We start from the raw sequence: 21,409 nt of genomic DNA on the forward strand, positions 1-21,409 counted from the left end.
CCAAACTCTTCTTGGGGATGAAGTTATGGAATATGTTAGTCCTATATAGCAATATTCTCGCATGATAATGTCCTATGCTAATTAATTTGTTTTTTTTAACAATGCATGTCTTACGGTGTTGCAGCATGATTCTGTTCCTCTACAGCCTAAGAACGAGCAACTTGAAAAACTCAAATTTTTTAAGGCCATGCTGGAACGCATTATTCTGTTTTTGCGGATTCCAAAGAACGAAGTTCAACAGATTCACAAGGAGAAGATTGTTGGAGTTGAGAAGCAGATTAACAATATTCTTAACTTGAATAAGCCCAGGAAGTCTGTTTCTTCTGTGCAGCAAGGGCACCTTTCCCAGCCTCACTTGCATACTATTCAACAATCTCAGCAGCCACAATCTCAAATGCATCCCCATGATAATCAAATGAATTTGCAGATGCAACCTGCGAATGTACAGGGTTCTATGGCTGCTACGCAACAGAATAACACAACCAACTTGCAGAATAATTCCTTATCTTCCATTTCTGGTGTTTCAAATTCTCGCCAAAACATAATGGATGGACTACAATCTGGTTCAAATATGGATCCAGGTCAGGGCAATGCACCAAACTAGCTTCAACAAGTAGCTATGGGCTCTCTACAACAAAACCCTGTCAGTGGTCCGCAACAGGTGAACATGACCTCGATATCATCTCACAGTGGACTAACATCAATGCAGTCAAACCTTAATCCTCTACAACCGAATTCAAATATGCTTCCAACCCAGCATGTAAAACAGGAACAACAAATGTTTCCAACACATCAGCAGATGAAACAACAAATTCAGCATCGGCAGCAATATAATATGCAAAGACAGCAGTTCATGCAACAGCAACAGCAGCAGCAGCAGCAATCTGCCCAGTTGGCAGCAAATCAAATGTTACAGCTTCACCAGATGAATGAGACAAATGAAATGAAGATGAGGCAGCAGATGGGTCTCAAGTCAGGAGTTCTTCAGCAACATCATTCCTCTGGCCAGCGTTCATCATATCACCAACCACTTAAGCCTGGAGCTCCGTTCTCTATGTCCTCACCACAAGTCCTTCAGGCAGCATCCCCTCAGGTTGGCCACCATCTTTCCCCCCAAATTTAACATCAATGCAGTCAAACCCTAAAAAAAAAAAAAGAAAATCACAACAAAATCCAGATCTTATTATTCCATGTTCAATAAATGATCTTCAGAATTCTTTCTTTTTCTTCCCTTCAATTTTGGTTTTTGATTTGGTTTCCACATCGCAACCTGGACAATATTGTGTTGGTGGATGGTGGCTAAAGATGAGATAAAATAGAATTTCAGATCTACTTGCAATTGGTTCTCACAATTCACATAGCCCTCGTTTAGCCTCCATTAAAACTCTTCAATTTAATTTAATTTTTTCTTTCTCCTACTTTCAACCACACAATTTTCAATAAAATAATATTACACTCAAATCGAAAACTTTCAACCACAATCTTCAAAAAATACTATTCCCCCCATTATAAATTCAAATAATGGGGGCCAAACAGGGTGATAGATTCTACAGCCAAGCTGTGCTTGCAAAAATGGAAAGAGTCTTTGAGTGTGAAGCTGAGAGATAAAGTGGTACATAAAAATGATGTATAAAATTGAGAGGATGTTTGACACTCATTTTAATGGAAAAACGAATTTTAGAATAGTAGATTGATGGAGAATGTGTGGATGAAAAATAAGGAATTTTTTTTTTAAATTTTTGTGTAATATTATTTCAATGAAAAATGTGTGGTTAAAAAGAAGAGAGAAAAATGTATTTTGATAAAAAGAGGAATCAAACGGGCATGAATGTTGAAATTCCTGGTCTTTGTGTTGATTCAGAATAAGAGAGGGATAAAGCGTAGAAAAATGTGATGAATGATCTGGAAGTAGAAATATATGGGTATGGTTGAAGGTGGAGATGAAGTGGGGTGGGGGAGGAAAATAAAGTTTTAAAGGATGGGATTGTGGGTGGCACATATAAAATTTTTTTGGGTATAATTTGCAAAAAAAGTAAAAAGTTTGAGCATGCAGCTGCAATTATTCATTTTTAATTTTGGCAATTTTTACTGTTTTTAACTGGAATTGGGCGGTAGGAGGGTTTTCCGCACTTAAAAGGTTGTATTTCTGCTATTTTCAATAGGTAGGAGGGTTTTCTGCACAACATCTAATAGGTAGGGGGATTTTCTGATTAAGCCTATAAAATTAAATGTCTGAAAATTGATATTTTGTTCTGTTGATCCTGAATCAAGTATCTTAGGAATGTTTTCCCCAGAATTAAACCTTGGTGCTCCGAAAACTGAGCTGTTGGGTTAAAGAGAGAGAGATGGTGAAGGATTGATTCTCTAACCACTTGTGAAAGGTTGGGATTCTGGGCACGCCTGAGTTGGCTGAAAAGCACGACTATTCTATGAGAAGACTGAAAGTTTTCAAAGTAAAAGGTTTCCCATGAAGCTTCTAGCATCTCTCTCGTATATATTGGGTTATTACTATGGTCAGTGTGACTTTGTTGCTCATTCTTCTCCCTTACGTCTTCTTCTTAAGGTACCTGAAGGTGCAACAAAGATCAAAGCAGAATTAATTTGAGATTACTTTTGGTTTAAGAAGAGAAGAAACTAGAGCATAGGATCAGAGAAACGCTCTGTACCATGAAAACTGATTTGGAGGAATAATATATTATTGATATGGATGAAGGATTACATCTGTGTACAGAGAGCATATTGATTTACAGGACGAAGACCTGGACTGTACAATACTTGACCTAATGAAATTTGGAAACGGATTTAATTTAGAGATAGCGATGTCCAATCTTGTGTCCTTAGCCCTCATTTGAAGAACGTGTGGTTGAAAAGGAAGAAAATTTTTGGGTTTACATGTAATATTATTTTATTTGGAGAATGCGTGATTGATAAGAAGAGAGAAAAATAGATTATAATTTTAATGGGGGCCAAACCGGGGCTTAGTATATGGTAACGCCCTTATCAAATTATAGCAGATCTCCTATGAGCATCTGACTTCTTCCATCATTACACTTGGCCATGATTGACAACCTTGAGCACGTTTATGCAACATAGTAGTTGCTGCTAATATCTAACAGCACGAGTAAATTTTTTTTTAACCCTCAAGCTTGTCAGCAAAATGACGAAGATTCTTGAAGTATTGGAGAAGCAGAAATACCAATCGACGATGTGCATATTAATCCTAGTAATTTTAAACATCTTTAATACTAAATACAAACGAAATGGGGAAATCAAAACTTTTGATTTACATTGAGGCTTCGAGATGACTTGACATAATTATCTCTAGTCGTTTTCCTTTTCTAGGGTTCAAAAAAGAGAACTTTGTGGATTGGAATGAAATACTATCAGTGGTCTTGATAGTTTCATCTATTCTTTTATTTTTTAGTCATTATTAACATCTCTTGGATTTTGATGAATTGTTATTTTGGAAAATAGATCTGCTCTGCTTTTTGTTTGGAGATAGTTCATTGTTCTTATGTTATGATATTACCCAAACATTGTATCCAAAAATGCAGGTGGCCCATGTTGGACCTTATTAATAGTTAAGACAAGTAATTTTTATTTACTGTCAGATCCTTGATTTATTCACTTCAATGGTTATTATTATATATGATGCCATATCATTGGTTGTATAGGGTATTCCTCCATTGATTTCATGTACTGGCCTGCTGATTTCAATAAGGGAATAATTATTCTAGTGCACTATACGCATTTTGATTCATTCTTTCCTAGTGTAATTGACCACTGTTTGCAGGCTAACTATGCACTTGAAGAAGAATCACGGGAGATAAATGAACGATTAATAGACACGGTGGTATATATTAGTGATGAAGACATGGATCCAACTGCAGCAGCTGCTACTGCCAAAGGTGGTGATGGAACCATTGCGAAGTGCTCTCTCAGCGCCGTGGCTCTTAGTCCAAATTTAAAATCGCAATATGCTTCGGCACAAATGGTGAGATTTTGAACGCCATCATGTTAATTCCACTTGTAACATCTCTCTTTTGTACAATGGTTTTGACTTTACTTTTTACTGGAATGCAGTCCCCAATTCAACCTTTAAGGGTACTTGTTCCCAGCAACTATCCAAATTGCTCGCCAATACTTTTGGACAAGTTTCCAGTTGAAGTCAGGTGAGAAACAGAGAATTTTGCACTTGCATTCTGGTAAATTTTATATTATTCTCTAATTTTGTTATTGTAGTTTGACCTTTTGATTCCCACTTCAAGGGCCTCTCAGTGTACACAGATAACACAAGGCGCTCTGCAAAAAGAGAGAAAAATGCACATAACCCCTAAAAACTTACACAGTAAAGTTCCAAATAGAGAGATAAACACAAAGATATTGGGAATGATATCAGGGCCACAATTTGGCAAGGGATAACACAATTCGAAAACTCTCGACTTGCCGACCCATGATACCTTATTTTGTCCTCTGTCTAGTGATATGAATAGGTACTAGAACAGTTAACCAAACCTTAAGACCCTGATTGCTAGACACATTTCTCCAACATCAAGCTGCATTTCGGATTGTATGCTGGAAGAGTGGATGGTGCAAAATTGAAACCCCAGGGTTCGAAGATACTAGGCTATGTTGTAACTAGTCATGTATTTTCTCCTCAGCATCTCTGAACATGCCGTACGATTATTGAATCATACTAGCGCCGTTAATAGACTAGTAGAATAACCCGTGAGGGTCAATGTGCTGCTAACAGTCTGGTTGAATTTCTCTGAACACGTGGTAGGAATAGTGGACCGCTGATATTTACCTGCTGCCTTTTGATCTAGCTTGAACAGGCAATTTGTCTGTTGCCAGGGACTCACCTCACCTAGCTTGCATTTATGATAGTTTTATTCTTATCAATGTTGTGGGAATAATTGAAGGAAGACATTTGAGATGAGAAGGTACCACAAAGTTTGACACAAATTCGAATTAGCAGTATGTAAAGAGAGTATTTAATGCATTTCCATAAACATTTCAAATTGAATTATGTTATCAAACAAGGATCAAGGAATTTGTTTCCATTAAATATATCTGTATCCTCTCTATTTTCCTTCCACTTATTTTGAAATGCCTGAGTGCTTTCACATCTGAGAGCAAAATTTAACCACCACAGACGTACTGCACTTCAAGAAGAATTTAGAGTATTCTGAAATTAGAATTGCTCTTTGTGGGCTAGATATATGACCAGTAGTCTTATTGATGATTATCACTCAGCTTGTCGGAGTTACTGAGGGAGGCCTGCTATACAAATGCTCCTTTTGGAACTCTAGGGACGTGAAAGGAAATTGTCACTACAGTAAAATGTTGTATACTTGTCATGAAACAAGACTAAATACACAACATTGCCTTGGTATTGTTTGGGCCATTCCATCCCAAAACCCGAGACACAAAATTAGAAGTTTTTCTCTGTCTAAAGAAAAAAATTATATACTTCGGTCTAGTCTTTACGGTACTAATATGAGACAAAGTCTAGAAATTGAGGATTGGGGAAAGTATGCAGGATGATGGCGATATATGATCGGTTCGTGGTTTATAGACCTGCATTTAATAGTTCTGGCATAACTGGTGACCAGTGTTTAAGTGGCCACTGAGCCTTACATTTTTACTTTTTATTTCTGTGTTAATAGAGATTGGCTGGCAGCCTGAAAACCCAGGCCAGCCTAACGTATACCTGTACTGTGAATCCCTCCTCCCCACGAGCCAGCTTTCTTTTCTCCAAATTATGTCTTGTGTTTTCACTTGCATATTATCAGATTGATAGCTACATTTGCTGATATATCATGAAATCCCATGTATATGCAGCAAAGAGTATGAAGATATCTCCATAAAGGCGAAATCAAGGTTTAACATCTCTCTCCGAAGCCTCTCACAACCCATGTCACTTAAGGAGATAGCAAGGACTTGGGGTTTTTGTGCTCTTGCTGTTATTATATTTGTGCTCGTGCTGTTATTTCTGAGTATGCACAGCAAAGAAGTGGAGGAAGTTTTAGCTCGAAATATGGGACTTGGGAGAACTGCTTGACTACAGCATGATGATGCTTCATATTTGTTCGTCTCCAATTAAAACTTTATGGATATTGAAGAAGATATTCTTCTATATTTATATTTAACCTCACTCCTGGAACACTGGACATGTAAATATAGGTTTTGTAACTCTCCTGTAAGTCGTATGAATGCGCAGAGACTCAAATGCGCAGTACATTTATAAATGTTTATTTTTCTGATTTGGTTTTTGACTGTTCTGGCGAAGTTAAGAGAAGTTGTATGTTCTATTTAGAAATCTGAACATATAAAGCAGAAGTTTTTCACAGTTGATTTCTATTCTGTAGTTAATTCTGGAATGCAGTGTTCCAAGGGAGCTCAGTTATGCCTTTTGACAAGGAGTGTAAATAAATAGAATTAAGTGTCTAAATAGACTTGGACATCTTCTGGGGGAACGTACATTTTGGCTCAAGTTCGACTTTAATTTTTAAATAAAGGAATTTTGGATTGATTGTTTCAGTTGGGTCGATTAAACGTTGGTGGTCACTAAAATTTTGGTGGAATTTTATGTTGGTCATTTGATTTTATTTATTTATTCTTTAAATAGTCTGCAGAAGTAGTTATCAAGTCATTAGTAGTGAGGTTAAATTGAAGTAAGACTCGAATTCAGTTCGTTACCCTAGTAAAACTTTGCTTTTACCGTTAAGCAAGTCTTGACTTGATCACTTTTACTTATTGTTGAGAAGTTTGGATACTTAAATACAATTTTATTCTACTTATAACATTCTTATCGTCAAAATCAACTTCTATACAAGCGAATAGCGTTTTAAGAAAAGAAACGCTATGTAACATACTTGGACGCTCTTGAGTGCACATAAATTTTAACAATACTCAAACACAAGTGCAATCTTTTAATTTGAAGTCGTCAAGGTATATTCTTTTCGGTAGTTTGATGTAGACATTGTAAAATCGACAAGATTCAAAAGTTGAAAAATCGTAATAAGTTGAGGGATGTCATTTTCATAAACTGGATTTTCTATACCTAAAAAAATTGAAAAAAAAGATCCATCCAATTAATAAATGTTGACAAACACAGAGGATGAAGCCAATAAGAGCAAATGTTTCTAAATGCTCCTATTAGAAGGTTTTAAATAAAATAAAATAAAATAAATTATAGAAAACCTTGATGACCTTGGATATATAACCAACTACTAAACATATGACTAGATTACGAGGTATCGAGATGCTACGTTTTGGAAGGAGACATTAAAGAATGAATATTTGGCAACAAGAACTTGGAACATATCTCATGATTTAGCCTCCCTTTGATTCCCATTCCTTGGCCACAAAAATAAAAAATATGACCGTTATCCATCATATCAAGCCACCATATTTGACTTTCTATTTTTTGTGTGGGTACCATAACGAATATATTTTTCATTCTCATTTTTAGAAAATTGAAAATCAAACACTCAAGTAATTTTTTTTCTCCATATTCGAAAGATTATAAGTATTATCAACTTCTTCATTACTCATTTTTATTTATTTATAATTTAAATTGTTTATAAATACTTCCACTCTTCATAGGAGAGTTCTTGACAGTAGCATACTCCTTTCAATTGTCAAATAGACAATGAAATGATTCTTTTTTGCAGATTCCATTCTGAATTTCACACAAAATTTGAGTCAAAATTGCCACATAGGTTTTGACATCAACATGATACATGCAACCTTTTTTAAGAATATAAATGCAAACCACAAATTTATAAGTAGGCTGGACACTACATTTAGCTCCTATTTGATAGAAATTAAAATTAAAATTTTAACATAGTTAAAGTCGGTAACTCATTTTAATTATATATTTATGAGATCTACGAATTTTCAAGCACACATTTCATCGACTTTTATAAAAATCTACTAAAAAAATATGATTTTAATCCCCACAAAATAAGGACTTAATGTAGCTAGGCAGGTAGTGCCATAAGCTAGCATCAGTGGCAGAATCAGACATCTTTCATTGCAGGATCAAAAGTGAGTTACGTTTTTTCTGAAAATCAAACCTTAACTAGCTTGGTTTTGAGGTATTGCTATCTTCTCCATTAGGTTCCAAAGAAAACATAGAGGACTCATTCAAACTATTGAAGGCAAATGTGTGCCCGCCAATGACCACATGTCGGAAAAGTTTAAAAAAAAATTAAAAGAAAATCAAAAAATTCTGTGGGTTAGTGTCCCCACATGAACCCATGTGGATCTGCCACTAGCTAGCACACATGCCAAATTTAAGCATCTCCAGCCCTTGGGGCATTTTTGGCTAAATTGGCATGAAAATGCTCTTCAATCTTAGAACATGTTGTGGTTGATCGACTATTTGAAAGAGGGGTCGCCTGACCTCTTTGGAGGTGGTGGGTCGACTGCCTTCTAGCAGGGACCGTTGTTGGGTTCAATTGGGTTGACGTCCCATTTCATTCCTATGTAATTTAAACAGGCGTGATTTCAAAAATACGCTTGATGATCTTTATTGATATTAAAATATGGCGTATCAAACAAAAATTATGATGTGTTGTATCAAATTATACTAATATAAATGTCCTAACAAGCACTAAGCCCTTTTGTTTAAGCCACAGTATTTTCATAAGAATGTATTTTTGAATAGTGTATTGATGGGAAATATCTGGTTAAAATATAAAGGAAAATTTTGAATTTGCGTGTAATATTATTTTATTGAAGAATGTATAGTTAAAATAATGTCAAATTACTATTTAAGAATATATATAGTTTTTGAAAGAAGGTGGATCAAATAGGACTTTGTGTTAAATACTTGATTTAATGTCATGATACAATGTTGCAAACCTTAAACATGCAATAATAAATACAGAGTTGTATTAATGAACAACTATTTTTTGCATAGTTGTACGAGTATGACATTAATTTACAACAAAAAAATTTCAATTTAAAAATTAAAATAAGTGTAGAATGATTTAATATTCAATAACCAATAAAGTATTTCTTTGGTTTAATCAATTTATTTTTTTAATCAGAATTTTTTTGAATATAAAATTAAATTCCAGCAATTTGGTTTAAATCTTTATATGTTTATTGTACAGATTGCGAAGATGGGTACACAGAAAGTAGTATTGATATCAACATCCATAGATATAAGTTGGATTGCGGTGGTAATGGAAGGATTGTCCCTATAAAGGAAACGCATGAAAATGTTATAGAAATAGAAAGAAGAGAATTGTAAGAGGAGAATAAGTGCTCAATGTAATTGATGTACCCAAAATCATATCCATAGGATCCCATTTATAGATGTCGAAGGGTGCAGATGAAGTAGTGTGGGCCAAAATATGCATCATTTCGAGAAGTTGTAACACTTGGTCAAAACCTACATCCTTTCGAAAAGTTACAACACTTCATTTCTTCCAATTTTGGACCACAGTTTCTCATTTATCCAGAATTGATTTTAAAATTTCAAATATACCACGACGATCTACTCGACGAGTAGAATAAGTTAGTCTATTTACTTTTGTAATTTGACCATTGGAGCAAGTATGATATTTGGTTGAAATTGACACGAACTCACACATTTTCATTTTCCACTTTTACACTTATCCAATTTTGGATTTTTTTTTGAACCAATTCCAACACTGTGTTGCACTAGAAATTATCAATAGATTGATTGTATAATTGTGTTAGCATTTATGTTACGATACATTTAGTTGCATATGGCATGTTTGTTAGGATAGAATAGATCTTATTGAACACTATACTAAAAAGGGAGAAGTTAAAGTCACTTTAATCGTTCCGCATTGAAATAATATGCGCCCAACATCTACATAATTAATTATTTGGGGAAATTCGAGTTGGGGCTTGAACCTTCAATATGTGCCTATGAAAAAGTGTGTGATCGAAAGGATATTGAAGGAAAAGGGTTAATTTGACTATTAAAAAGGAAGTCGTTATTTCCATCAAAAGGTAAAACATTTTACTACGTATACCAAGACTTTTAGCCCCGAGTTTCATTTTTCTCAATTTTTTTGTTCTTCAACCTTTGTAAATTGGATTAGTTTCTTATAGCATATTTAATTGTGTTTTTTTGTTAAATATTTTAGGTAAAGATGAATGTAGAGGTGGAAGCTGGTCCATCCCGAAAGGCAGCCGCTGTTAGAGGCGCCAAAAAGTTGGGGGCTACATGGATTATACTTGACAGGTTAAGAAACAACACACAACTTTATAGCATTTCATAATCTTGATCAATTTTCAGCAATAATATATCATTTGTAACGGTGCTTAAAAGTTACTTTTTTTTTTTCAAGAAGTTTAAGAAAGGAAATCACGTTTCTCAAAATTAGCAACTTGAAAATGAGTTTACTTACTTTTAAACACATTGAAAAGACCCTATTCTGAAAACGGAGATACCCATATTAATAGCAAGTCCGATCTACAAAATGAGATTTAAGATAGAAAAGCATACGCATTACAAAGATGTCCTCTATTGACTTACATTGCATCAAGAAAGATATTTAAAACTTGGTGAAGTATATATATATTTTACAATTTTGGGGTTGAGTTAAAGGATTTTATTTAAGGCTTATTTGACACAACTTTTGCTTTTACTTTCTATAGAAGAGCTCTTGGAGGAAACCAACTTAATTTTTATTTGGAAACTAATTTTTAAAATAGCAATGTTTAATTGGTAAAAACATTGTTACATGTACACTATGGTGTACACTTTAGTTTACCCTTTGTCACGTGATATTACCCTATTGGACAGTTTAAATTTAAAAGAGTTTTCCCTTCCAATTGACACATGACTACAATGCAAGTGTCAAACAACGTGTCAAAAATTAGTATACAAATAGCGAAGTTCAATCGGTGAGAACCTTGCGACAAGTACACTATGGTTTATACTTTAGTTTATACTTTGCCACGTGTCATTGTCCTGTTGAACAGTTTAAATTTCAAACAGTTTTCCCACCCAATTGACACTTGACAAAAATGCAAGTGTCAAAAAATGTATCAAAAGTCCATGTAAAATAGCAAAGTTCAATGGGTAAGAATCTTGCGACATGAACCTTATGGTGTACACTTTAGTTTACACTTTGCCACGTGACATTATCCTGTTGGACAGTTTAAATTTCAAACCATTTTTCCATCCCATTGACACTTGACAATAATACAAGTGTCAAACAACGTGTCAAAACTCAGTGTACAAATAGCGAAGTTTAATTGGTAATTGCTACATGTACACTACGGTGTACACTTTAGTTTATACTTTACCACATGACGTTATCCTGTTGGACAGTTCGAATTTCAAACATTTTTCCTATCCAATTGACACTTGACAAAAACGTAAGTGTCAAACAACGTGTCAAAAATCAGTGTACAAATAGTGAAGTTCAATCGGTAGGAACCTTGCTACATGTACACGATGGTGTACACATTTTAGTTTACACTTTGCCATGTGACATCATCCTATTGGATAGTTTAAATTTAAAACAGTTTTTCCATCTAATTGACACTTGACAAAAATGGAAGTGTCAAACAATGTGTCAAAAATAAGTGTACAAATAGCGAAGTTCAATTGGTAGGAACCTTGCGACAAGCTCTTTTAACTACGAGAAATACTTTCACAAAATTAGTCAAACTGGTCCAAAAGCCATGCCAAAAGGACCCCAAGTGTCCCATTTCATTAGTAAGTCTCTTTAAAGTATTCATTAAAATCATACTCATAGATGAAATATTTTGCAAAAGAGTTACTTTCCTCGTGAGGAAATATGGGTAAAAGATTTGTCTTACATTGCAGGGAGTTGAAGAAAGACAAGCAATACTTTATGGACAGGCTCTTGTGTGGCATATCGAGTATGAAGAGTAACAACACCGTTGTAGAGGTCAGAGGTCCAATTCGAAAACATGTTTCATATGATGAAATGATACCATCATACTCGTGGGAAGAACTTTCTCCTTCACAACAGAGCAAGTATGTTTATCCAGAGGTCCAATTCGAGAACATGGATCATTTGATGAAAATATACCATCATACTCGAGGGATAAATATTCGAGTAAGTAACTTCATTTTTACCACTAGTCTTCAATGGGCATTTCTGTTTCTTTGTTTTTCGACATAGCTGAATTTTTTTAACTGAAATATGGTATGCTATGCTACAAGTGAATATTTGCGACAAGAATTAAATCATAATTTTAGGACGACTGATTCACTTGTACTGAACTGACACAACTTCTACTTGTCTGCACATATATGCATTTTCCAAGTCTCCAAGCATCCTCCTTCATCGTCTTTCGTCCACGATGCCTTTCCCTTTGAAGGAGAAAGGAGAGAGAATGATTACTATTTACATCCACGTATTAATACATGGTATTGTAGAATCTCCAGCAACTCAAAAGGCTAGCTCATTCAAAGAACAAGCTCATAACAGATGCAGTAGGCACTTTCTTGATAATTCCAAAGTATTAGCCTCGACTGCTGGTATTATAGAGACAAGACAGTCTGCAGTGGATATTCAGGAGAGAGAGAGAACATTATGACGACCAAACAAGTAGCTGAAGAAAACTCTAATAGTCGTACACTCAAATATAAGGGCCAAAATGAAGTACGTAGTATAAAATATATTAAACGAGAGCAAAAGAAACAGAACAATGGGGAAGGTAATGAAACTAAGACAAACAAGAGAGGAATTTGAAAGTACTTGTTCAGTTTGTAGAAACAAGCGACCTAAGCTTGCTATGCAAAGGGACTTCACTTTTGAAGAGCTTTATGACGCTACAGGGGGGTTCTCAGATGAAAATTTCATATCAGAAGGGGGATTTGGTTTTGTATTTAAAGGAGTGTTGGAAAATGGACTAAAAATAGCTGTTAAGCAGCACAAAGCTGCCAGTCTTCAAGGAGAGAGAGAATTCAAATCTGAAGTTCATGTACTTAGCCATGCAAGACATCAAAATTTAGTCATGCTACTGGGCTCTTGTTCAAAAGGAAGCCAGAGGTTACTTGTTTCTGAATATGTCTGCAATGGCTCACTGGAAGAACTCTTGTCAGGTAAAAAGTGTTTTAACTGCTACTGTTTCTGTTCTCTTTTTGCACACAACAGATTTTTCAGGAGGCTCCACTATAGTTTACAGGAAAAATGCTCTAATTTGAACCAGAAAATCAGAACTTTTAGGATTATATTTATCCAATGTACAGGTAACAGTAAGAGGCCTCTCAACTGGGAAAAGAGAATAAAAATAGCACTGGGAGCTGCCAAAGGCTTAGAGTGTCTGCACGCCCGCAACATCGTCCACAGAGATATGAGACCAAGCAACATTCTCATTACGCATGACCATGAGTCACGGGTACGATTTGGAGTTCAGTAAAAATTTACATTTCAATCAATTCAAGGGAAACCGATCCTGTCAAGTTCTGATGGTTCTGCTCTAGTAACATGAATTGAAATTCCCGGTGGTTTGCTCTGGAGATATATAGCCCGTTGTGCTAAAATTCCAAATAACATTATTAATCTTCTATAATTCGGAACAGGATGCATAAATTGTGGGTTAACCATGCCGGGATAATGTCGATTATTTTCATACTCACTATAAAACAATCCTTTTCATCCAAATAGTGAATTTTTCTTTAACAGCTGGGAGATTTTGGTCTTGCAAAAGCACAAGAAGATGATTCTGTTACCTCATATAGTGGCATGGTTGGCACTCTTGGGTACATGGCACAGGAATATGCAGAACATGGAAAAATGTCGACAAAGACAGATGTCTATTCATTTGGAATGGTTATGTTGCAGCTTATCACTGGACTAAGGACAACGGATAAGATTCCTGAGGGGAAAAGTCTCGTTGGATGGGTACATCTTTTTCATGGAATTAATTTTTCTGTTACTTTATAGAAATGTTGGATAATTCTTATAAGCTAGGGATTATAACCTTTTAAAATTCTCATTTGAGATTATACTTCTGACAGGCAAAACCACTTCTGGAATCAAAAAACTATCCAGACCTCATTGATAAAAGAATTGCAAACTCCCATGACGTCCACCAACTTCTCTGGATGGTGCGAGTTGCTGAATCTTGTCTGAAAAAGGATCCAAATGTAAGGTGTACAATGGAACAGGTATGTTAATCAATTTTTAAACATTTCTACTGGAATATCATAAACACTTCATCCAAGGCGCAAAATTCTGAAGATCAAGTGCTACTCCAGTTTCATAAAATATAATACGCCTTTTATCTATTTCATTTTGATGAAAGTATCACAAATTCACCTCCATTGACTTGTCATTGCCTCCAACAATGTTATACAACGTACTGCTGTTTGGAAGCCAAACCGTTTATTCACATTCCATCAGAACTATAGTTCTCCATAAAAAACAATAATACTCGAATAAAATTGATAAAGTTTGTGGGAGTAAAGAGTTTAGGAGTCTTCTTGAAAGTAAAACTCCCATAACTACTGTCTGGTCTATATCCATGCTAAATTACTTTACATGATCATTTCTATTCAATGTCATCAGTTCTAACTGATTCTTGAATTGTATATATACTAAAGATTTATAGGAGTTAGATAATCAGCAAAATTATTGATGATGCTTACAATCAATCAATTCCGATTACCTGACCTGTATTAATAACATTGACAACTTGGATCATGTCTTTGTTAATGTTTAGGCCGATGATTGAAGAATAAAAGAAAAAAAGATGGTCTCTTCTTGTATTTGTTCTTGGGAAGACGAGTGCAAATTGGAGCAAATAAAAGTGATAGGTTTGTCTGAAGTTCTGATAATATTTGAAAGATCATAAATTTGAGATTAATCTAGGATTGGTGATTGAATCAGCTATGTTCTCATTTCTTTTACCCTTTTTTTTCCCTTCTAGAGTGAAGGTTCTAAAAATGGTCCCAGTTTCATCTACCCCTGCCCTTTTCTTGATAAGAAAGAAAATTCGACATTAGATCTCCTCTACTAGTACTTACCTCAGTCATTAACCCATCTCGTCCTTCATTCCCTTCATGTTTTGTCCACTAACTCCATCATTATGAATGTTAATTCAAATAAGTTAGATTCAAAAGAACCAGATGAATCCACAAAAAATCTATATGCTGCCTACACCTCTACATATATGAGATTCTATGTAAGAAAATTTTGGCTCTTTTTCTATCTATTGCAAAAATTTCCGTTCTAAGTAAATCGCAATGCTCAAGTTGGCTTACAAAGTTGATCACGCTACGATTGAATCCTCAAATATTATCGGTCTGTGATGTAATGAGCTAGATTTTTCTGATATAAACTCTGTAATAAATGAGACATGAGGTTTATCAAAGACACAGGACTACGCTAGTTGGTAGTGCCTGGCTGGTCCGACTTTTTAATAAATCTTAATGATAATAAATTGGCATATCTGAAGAACTCGTTTGAGAGGCAAAACTTGTTTTGATATCCAGTGAGATTATCGGAAACATGGTGAAGTGATTGTTAAACTTTGTGTGTTTTTTTTTTTCTTTTTTTTTTTAATACTAATATGAAGTGAGCTTGGTGAAGACCCTGGGGCTGTAGCCTTAAAATCTATTATGACAGGGACAAACTGACATTTACATCCTTATTCGACGCTCTTCCTATTAGCTGTATGATGTCATCTGAACATTAAGATATAATTTTGAAAGGAGTGTAATGAAATATTTAACCAATGAAAATTTGTAGTTCATTGATTATTAAGGTGAAGAAGAATGGAACTTATGAAAAAACATACATGGTAGAACTATAGCTGTAGAATAAGATCCTAACAGAAATGCATATATTGTCTCGTATAGTTGGGGATTATGTTACATCCCAAAGTTCCTATAAGAATAGGAAACGTTCTTGTTGACGATACAAATTGAATGAAACGATTTTATCAATGAAATAATTACAATCGAATATCAATGCAAATACAATCAACAAATCCTCTCATCTAATTATGAGTTTCACCTCCTAAATTCACTAGTCTATATGATTCAACTAGAGCAAGAGGAAAAATGGCCATGTGAGAGAGAAATATTTGAATTGCATGCCCTCTTCTTCAAATGAGGGAAGTATTTATCGATTTCCTTTAAAGCTTTGTCGTAGTTTAGTCATTCCTACTTTGTGCCAGGTGATGGCTCCTTGTTGACTATCTTCTAACTGATTTGGTTATGAATCACACTTTATCCATTTGCCCCATGCGCTCTTTATAAAGAGCCTGAAGCCAGCTTGTTTATGGTATATGGTTTTTTGCTTTATGTGAACCTTCTGTTTCTTTCTTCCCTTCACGCCTTGCCTTTCATCCCGCTAAGGACTTGATGGGTTCACGTACTTTATTTCGAGGGTTAATAGTTTTAGTACAAGAAAAATCTTGGTAGAAAGTCGACGGTAATCCCCGCAGCATGGCACAGTGGTGAAGCAGAAGGATTCTCCACGGAGCATCGTAGGTTCGAATCCGCACGGTAGCTGGAAAGCAACATTTATGTTAGAAGGCAAATTTCTTGTGGAGGCAAAGGTATGTGCGCTCTGTCGTCCCTCTAGAGGTCTGTCCACACGTCGCAAAGGGAGGTCTACATGGAGGAGAGCTGCATCCCGAATGTCCGGCCCAAGGTGTCGAAGCTGGGACCGCATCTTAATTTATCCGGGTGGCGAATTAGGGGAGAGGCCGCCACTCAAGATTAGTCGGGCGAATCTCGGACATCCGAGTCACTAAAGGAAAAGAAAAGAACAGTTGACGGTAATCCTACAAATATTCCCAGTAAACCGTTAGATTCAAGGATTGATATGATTACAGAATCCTCATGGTTTCTCATGAATAAAAAATGACATAACTTATCAAATTAACATTTCCATCACTATAAGCATCAAATGGTATATGTTCCTGAACATCTTGACAGAACATGGTGGGAGCAATGACTATATACTGCTAGTTTGACCTTTAAAATTAATTGCCAGTTAAATAATTTATATTCTTTCTATGTTTACACAGGTAGTTCATGATTTGAGCTGCATAGGTGAAGACAACACAAACTTTATTCGACACTTCTTTCCAACAGACATGGATTCCGACTCTGAGATTAGTATAATTGACTCCCATGTACCAGAGGATGAATCAAAATAAAATGAATACAACTTGAAAAGTGTTCGTTTCAGTTGAACAGTCTGCCAAAATCTGCTTCAAGAGATAATGGGTTCTTGTGGCAAGGGAAAAAGCTTCACATTTTTCTAATTTGTATTCAAGCTTTCAACACACTGGTTTATTTTCTTTCCTTTTTTGAGTATTGACTGTGTTGGTTCTGTAATGAGAAGGTTGGATTTTATTGTCATTTATTTATTTTTCTAATTTAGTGTTGTAAATTGTGTATATAAAAACTTGATTTTCACATATTAATGCTAACTTATAATCTTGCAATTGCTAAAACTATTGAATAATAAATTTTGAGAAGATGGTGATCGAATAGGTAGAAGGTCGAATTTTCAGTGCATATCATTCTTCTAGAAGGGATAATCCTTGTGAGGATTTATGATCTTGTGTTATTACTTAATTCTTTATCTCGAGATTATTTCTAATAATTTTTTTTGTTGTTGGAAGAATTTCACTATTTTTGTGGGACTCCAAGAAGAAATAGGATATGATTTCACAAAGTATTTTGGAAAAGAGTAATGCTATTCGTAGTCGCTCACTGCGATAGTCGTCCTACGTGGCATACACATGATAGATGATTATTTGATGTATTAATGTGGTAGTTTTTTTATTCATTAATGTGTCAAATAACCACTTGCCATGTGTATGCCCCGTAGGGCGACTGCCGCAGTGAGCGACTACAAATAGCATTATTCTTTGGAAAATAATAGCATAAAAGCAAATAAGTAAACATGGGAGATTTGAAACTTAAAACTTTTGAGAAAGTTTGTCAATAACCAAGTAACATTTTTTTTAATGGTTTACAAAACAAGTTAAAAGCAAATTTGACTTACTTTTAATACCTCCAAAATAATTATTGCTTTCCTCACCTGTCATTATATTTTTCATTGGGTTTTCGATTTTGACTGCAATCCGATGGTATAAGTTGCTCAATATTTGGAAGATTTTTTCATTTTTAAACAGCAAAAGCTAGTTCGTACATTCATTTTTTCATTTATTTATATTTTTTTAAAATCTTGGAATCCTTGCTTTGTGGAGTTCTTTACAAGTAATTTTCGACAATCTTATTTTAAACGAATTGTACTTCAAATTATCACAATTAACTCACACGAGACCTTCAATCAAGTCAATCTTAAATGAAAAAAAGATAAAGATAAAACTAATCAAGCACACAAAAAATTTAGAAATTATTATCATGCTTCTAAGCTGAATCAATTCATTTCAAAATAAAATAAAATAGAAATTTTACGTCGCAATCTTGTCTAGGGGTTAAATGCACCAGCAACAATGAACATTGTATTTCCCAAGATATTTTTAATTGGTCATTGAACTTTAAAATGTTTGGAGCAACCACTGAATTCATCAATAATTTTGTTTTCAACCGTTAAAAATTAGACAAAATGACGAGGGAATATGATATGACTCAGGAGTCGAGCCCGATGAGGGTAAGTGCGAGACGAGACCCGTTGATAGTCGATGGCGGACCAATGACGCGATCAAGGGCAAAGCAAGTGAAACAAGCAATAGGATTGCTCGTTCAAGAAACCATTGATGGAACCATGTTCGGGACTCAAAATGGAGCAACTTTCATGTTCGGGTCGAAAGTCGAATCATTTTGGATCAATTTAATATCGAAGGCCGAAGACAGAAAAAAATGATAAGCCTATGCGACCGCATAGGCTTATGAGGCTTGCGGTCGCAGGGAGGCTTACCGAAACTCAAAGGGGGAAACTTACTTGAACTATGGGACCGCATAGAAATGAACGTCGCGGTCGCATAGGCCAAAAATATTGGCGAGTTTTCTAATTTTGATAATTTTTCATATTTTGTTAGTTTTTTATTCTTTTCCATATTTTAGGGATTATGATCGACTTTTGCACGATTTTTACCTAGTTTTTAGGTTTAGTATAAATAGGAGTTTTCATTCAATTGCAAAAACCTTTGACATATTTGATATTGAATTAAAAGTGAGGCGTATTGTCTTCTCTTCATCGTTCTTCATTGAACAACTTCGAACTTATCAAGTGTTAACTTGTGGCGTTCAAACAATCAGATTTAATTCTTGGATTACGTGATTAAGGGGTCTTTCAAGTGTCGCTCTTGTTGAGTTTTTTGGTTCTACTTTCTTTGTGGTTAATCCTAAACTCTTGCATTAATTTGGCTTTCTTGAGTTCGTCAATCTTGTTGTGGGTTTCGTAGTCAACGTTGCTACGGGGTTCGCATCAGTTGGTATCAAAGTTTTTGCTCCAAATTAATCGAAGGTTATATCTTTTTTTTTATTTGTCTGAGTCGTTAATTTTGGTTTTTTTAGTTTCTTCTTCAATTTTAATTGTTCTTTCTTAGTTCCTCTTCGTTCTTGTTTTTCTTTTCGTCGTTGAGTTGAGTTGTTGGTAGTTTAATCATCTTCTTTCATCGAGGAGTAAAAAAAAAAAGAGTTACTGTACATTCAAGGTACTGTTCATCTCGAAGTACTGTTCACAAACAAAAAAAATTGATATTACTATTGTTTAATTTTGTTTTTCTACCAACAACAATTCTTACATTGTGTTTGACTTTGGGATATTCAATTAGGTTCGATTCTTTCAATCTTCTATTGAGTCTATTCACATATTTTTGTCAAAACATTCATCTATTCCACTTATTCAAGTCCTTTGTGTCTCGTGGTCTTCGATTAATATTCGGTTTGTTTGAATTCCCGGTAAAATAATTGATTTAGTTCACTTGGTTCTTTGAAGTGCTTGGAGGGCGACTTTGAGTGGTAAAAGGCCGAGTGGTGAGTTTAATAGAGGAAAAAAGCCATAATGAGTGTTTTCCGAGTGAGATCTTTGTCAGGTATAAAAAAATTTTGTGATATGATGTCGGAAAGAGAAGGTTCTAATTCAAGCCGAAATGGTAATGAGAACAATGCATCGGATGACATGATAAGGAGGTTTGAAAGGATACTTGGTGATGTTAAGGAGAAGGTGGATAGGCAAGGGGAATGGATGGCGCAAATAGGTACTACAATTGCTAATTTTAGCTAGGGGCAAGTAGAGATGTCTAATGCTAGGGGGTCGGGTAGGCGTGAATCTAGGAGAGGAAGGCGAGATGAGTATCGTAGTGATGAGGATGATTTTGATGAAAATGACTTTGATATGAGTCGAGCGAGGCATAGAGGCGATAGGATGGAAAGATGGGGTAGAAATAACTTGGGAGATGAAGTAGATGGAAATTTGGGGAGTATTAAAATGACTATTCCGCAATTTAAGGGGAGAAGCGATCCGGAAGCATATTTAGAGTGGGATAGGAGTTGAGATGATTTTTGAGTGCTATAATTATTCGGAGGAGAAACATGTAAAATTGGCGGTGCTTGAATTTGTGGATTACGCGATATCTTGGTGGGATCAAGTACTTACATCACGGCGTAGGGGTCGGGAAAGATCAATTATCACTTGGGATGAATTGAAGGTGTTGATGAGAAGGAGGTTTGTTACGAGTCACTATTATAGGGAAATCCATCAAAAATTGCAAACTTTGTACCAAGGATCGAAAAGCGTAGAAGATTATCACAAAGAGATGGAGATTCTTATGATTCGGGCTAATGTGGAGGAAGATCGAGAAGCTACCATGACACGGTTCTTGAATGGGTTAAATCGGGATATTCCAAACATTGTAGAGTTGCAACACTATGTGGAAATCAAGGACATATTACATGTGGCAATGAAGGTCGAGAGGCAATTGAAGAGGAAGGGGACATCTAGGGAACCGTTAGGTACTTCGACTCCTAATCCAACATGGAAATCGAAGTGGGATGACAACAACAAAAACGGGGCTGCACTTAGAGGCAAAAATGATTGGCAAAAGGGTAAGGATGAAAATGCTAGCAAACCAATATCAAAATCGGAGGCACAACCGTCGCGCAATCGGGACATCAAATGTTTTAGGTATTTGGGAACGGGGCATATTATTTCTCAGTGCCCAAACAAACGGGCAATGGTGTTGCGGGATAATGGAGAGATTGTGAGCGATAGTGATGGCGAATTTGATGACATGTCGGCATTGGAGGATGTTAATAAAGAAGAAAAAGTTGAAGGGCCGGTTCGGGATCTTCTAGTCACAAGGCGAGCTCTCACTACTCACGTCAAAGCGGATGACTTGGAGTTGCAACGGGAGAACATTTTCCACACTCCATACCACGTTAACAATACGGTATGTAGTGTTATAATTGATGGTGGTTGTTGCACTAATGTAGCTAGTG

At 35.5% G+C, this 21,409-nt stretch overlaps 1 protein-coding gene and 1 pseudogene across 1 annotated transcript; both read left to right on the plus strand.

Annotated features, from left to right (window-relative positions):
- The window catches only part of LOC111377690, an 18,503-nt pseudogene extending 12,128 nt beyond the window's left edge, over window positions 1–6,375 (plus strand).
- On the plus strand, window positions 6,232–17,417 carry LOC111377702 (inactive protein kinase SELMODRAFT_444075-like). Its single transcript, XM_023000834.1, has 12 exons — window positions 6,232–6,304; window positions 6,389–6,427; window positions 9,129–9,264; window positions 9,744–9,756; window positions 10,137–10,234; window positions 11,831–12,086; window positions 12,298–12,530; window positions 12,678–13,078; window positions 13,226–13,374; window positions 13,662–13,880; window positions 13,997–14,146; window positions 17,017–17,417. The coding sequence occupies exons 1-12, from the start codon at window positions 6,232–6,234 to the stop codon at window positions 17,146–17,148; spliced, it is 1,899 nt and encodes a 632-aa protein (XP_022856602.1). The 3' UTR covers window positions 17,149–17,417.
- The last annotated feature ends 3,992 nt before the right edge of the window (window positions 17,418–21,409 follow it).

Source organism: Olea europaea, chromosome 3, assembly GCF_002742605.1.
Source record: "Olea europaea var. sylvestris chromosome 3, O_europaea_v1, whole genome shotgun sequence".
Lineage (NCBI taxonomy): Eukaryota > Viridiplantae > Streptophyta > Magnoliopsida > Lamiales > Oleaceae > Olea > Olea europaea.

Bases quoted from the DNA above. Each gene is read 5' to 3' on its own strand.
- LOC111377702 (XM_023000834.1), top strand. From the start codon at position 6,232: ATGCGCAGTACATTTATAAATGTTTATTTTTCTGATTTGGTTTTTGAC. The intron at 10,235-11,830 runs GTTAAGAAACAA...CTTACATTGCAG, and splicing joins ACATGGATTATACTTGACAG to GGAGTTGAAGAAAGACAAGC. The intron at 12,531-12,677 runs GTCTGCAGTGGA...CAAAAGAAACAG, and splicing joins GGTATTATAGAGACAAGACA to AACAATGGGGAAGGTAATGA.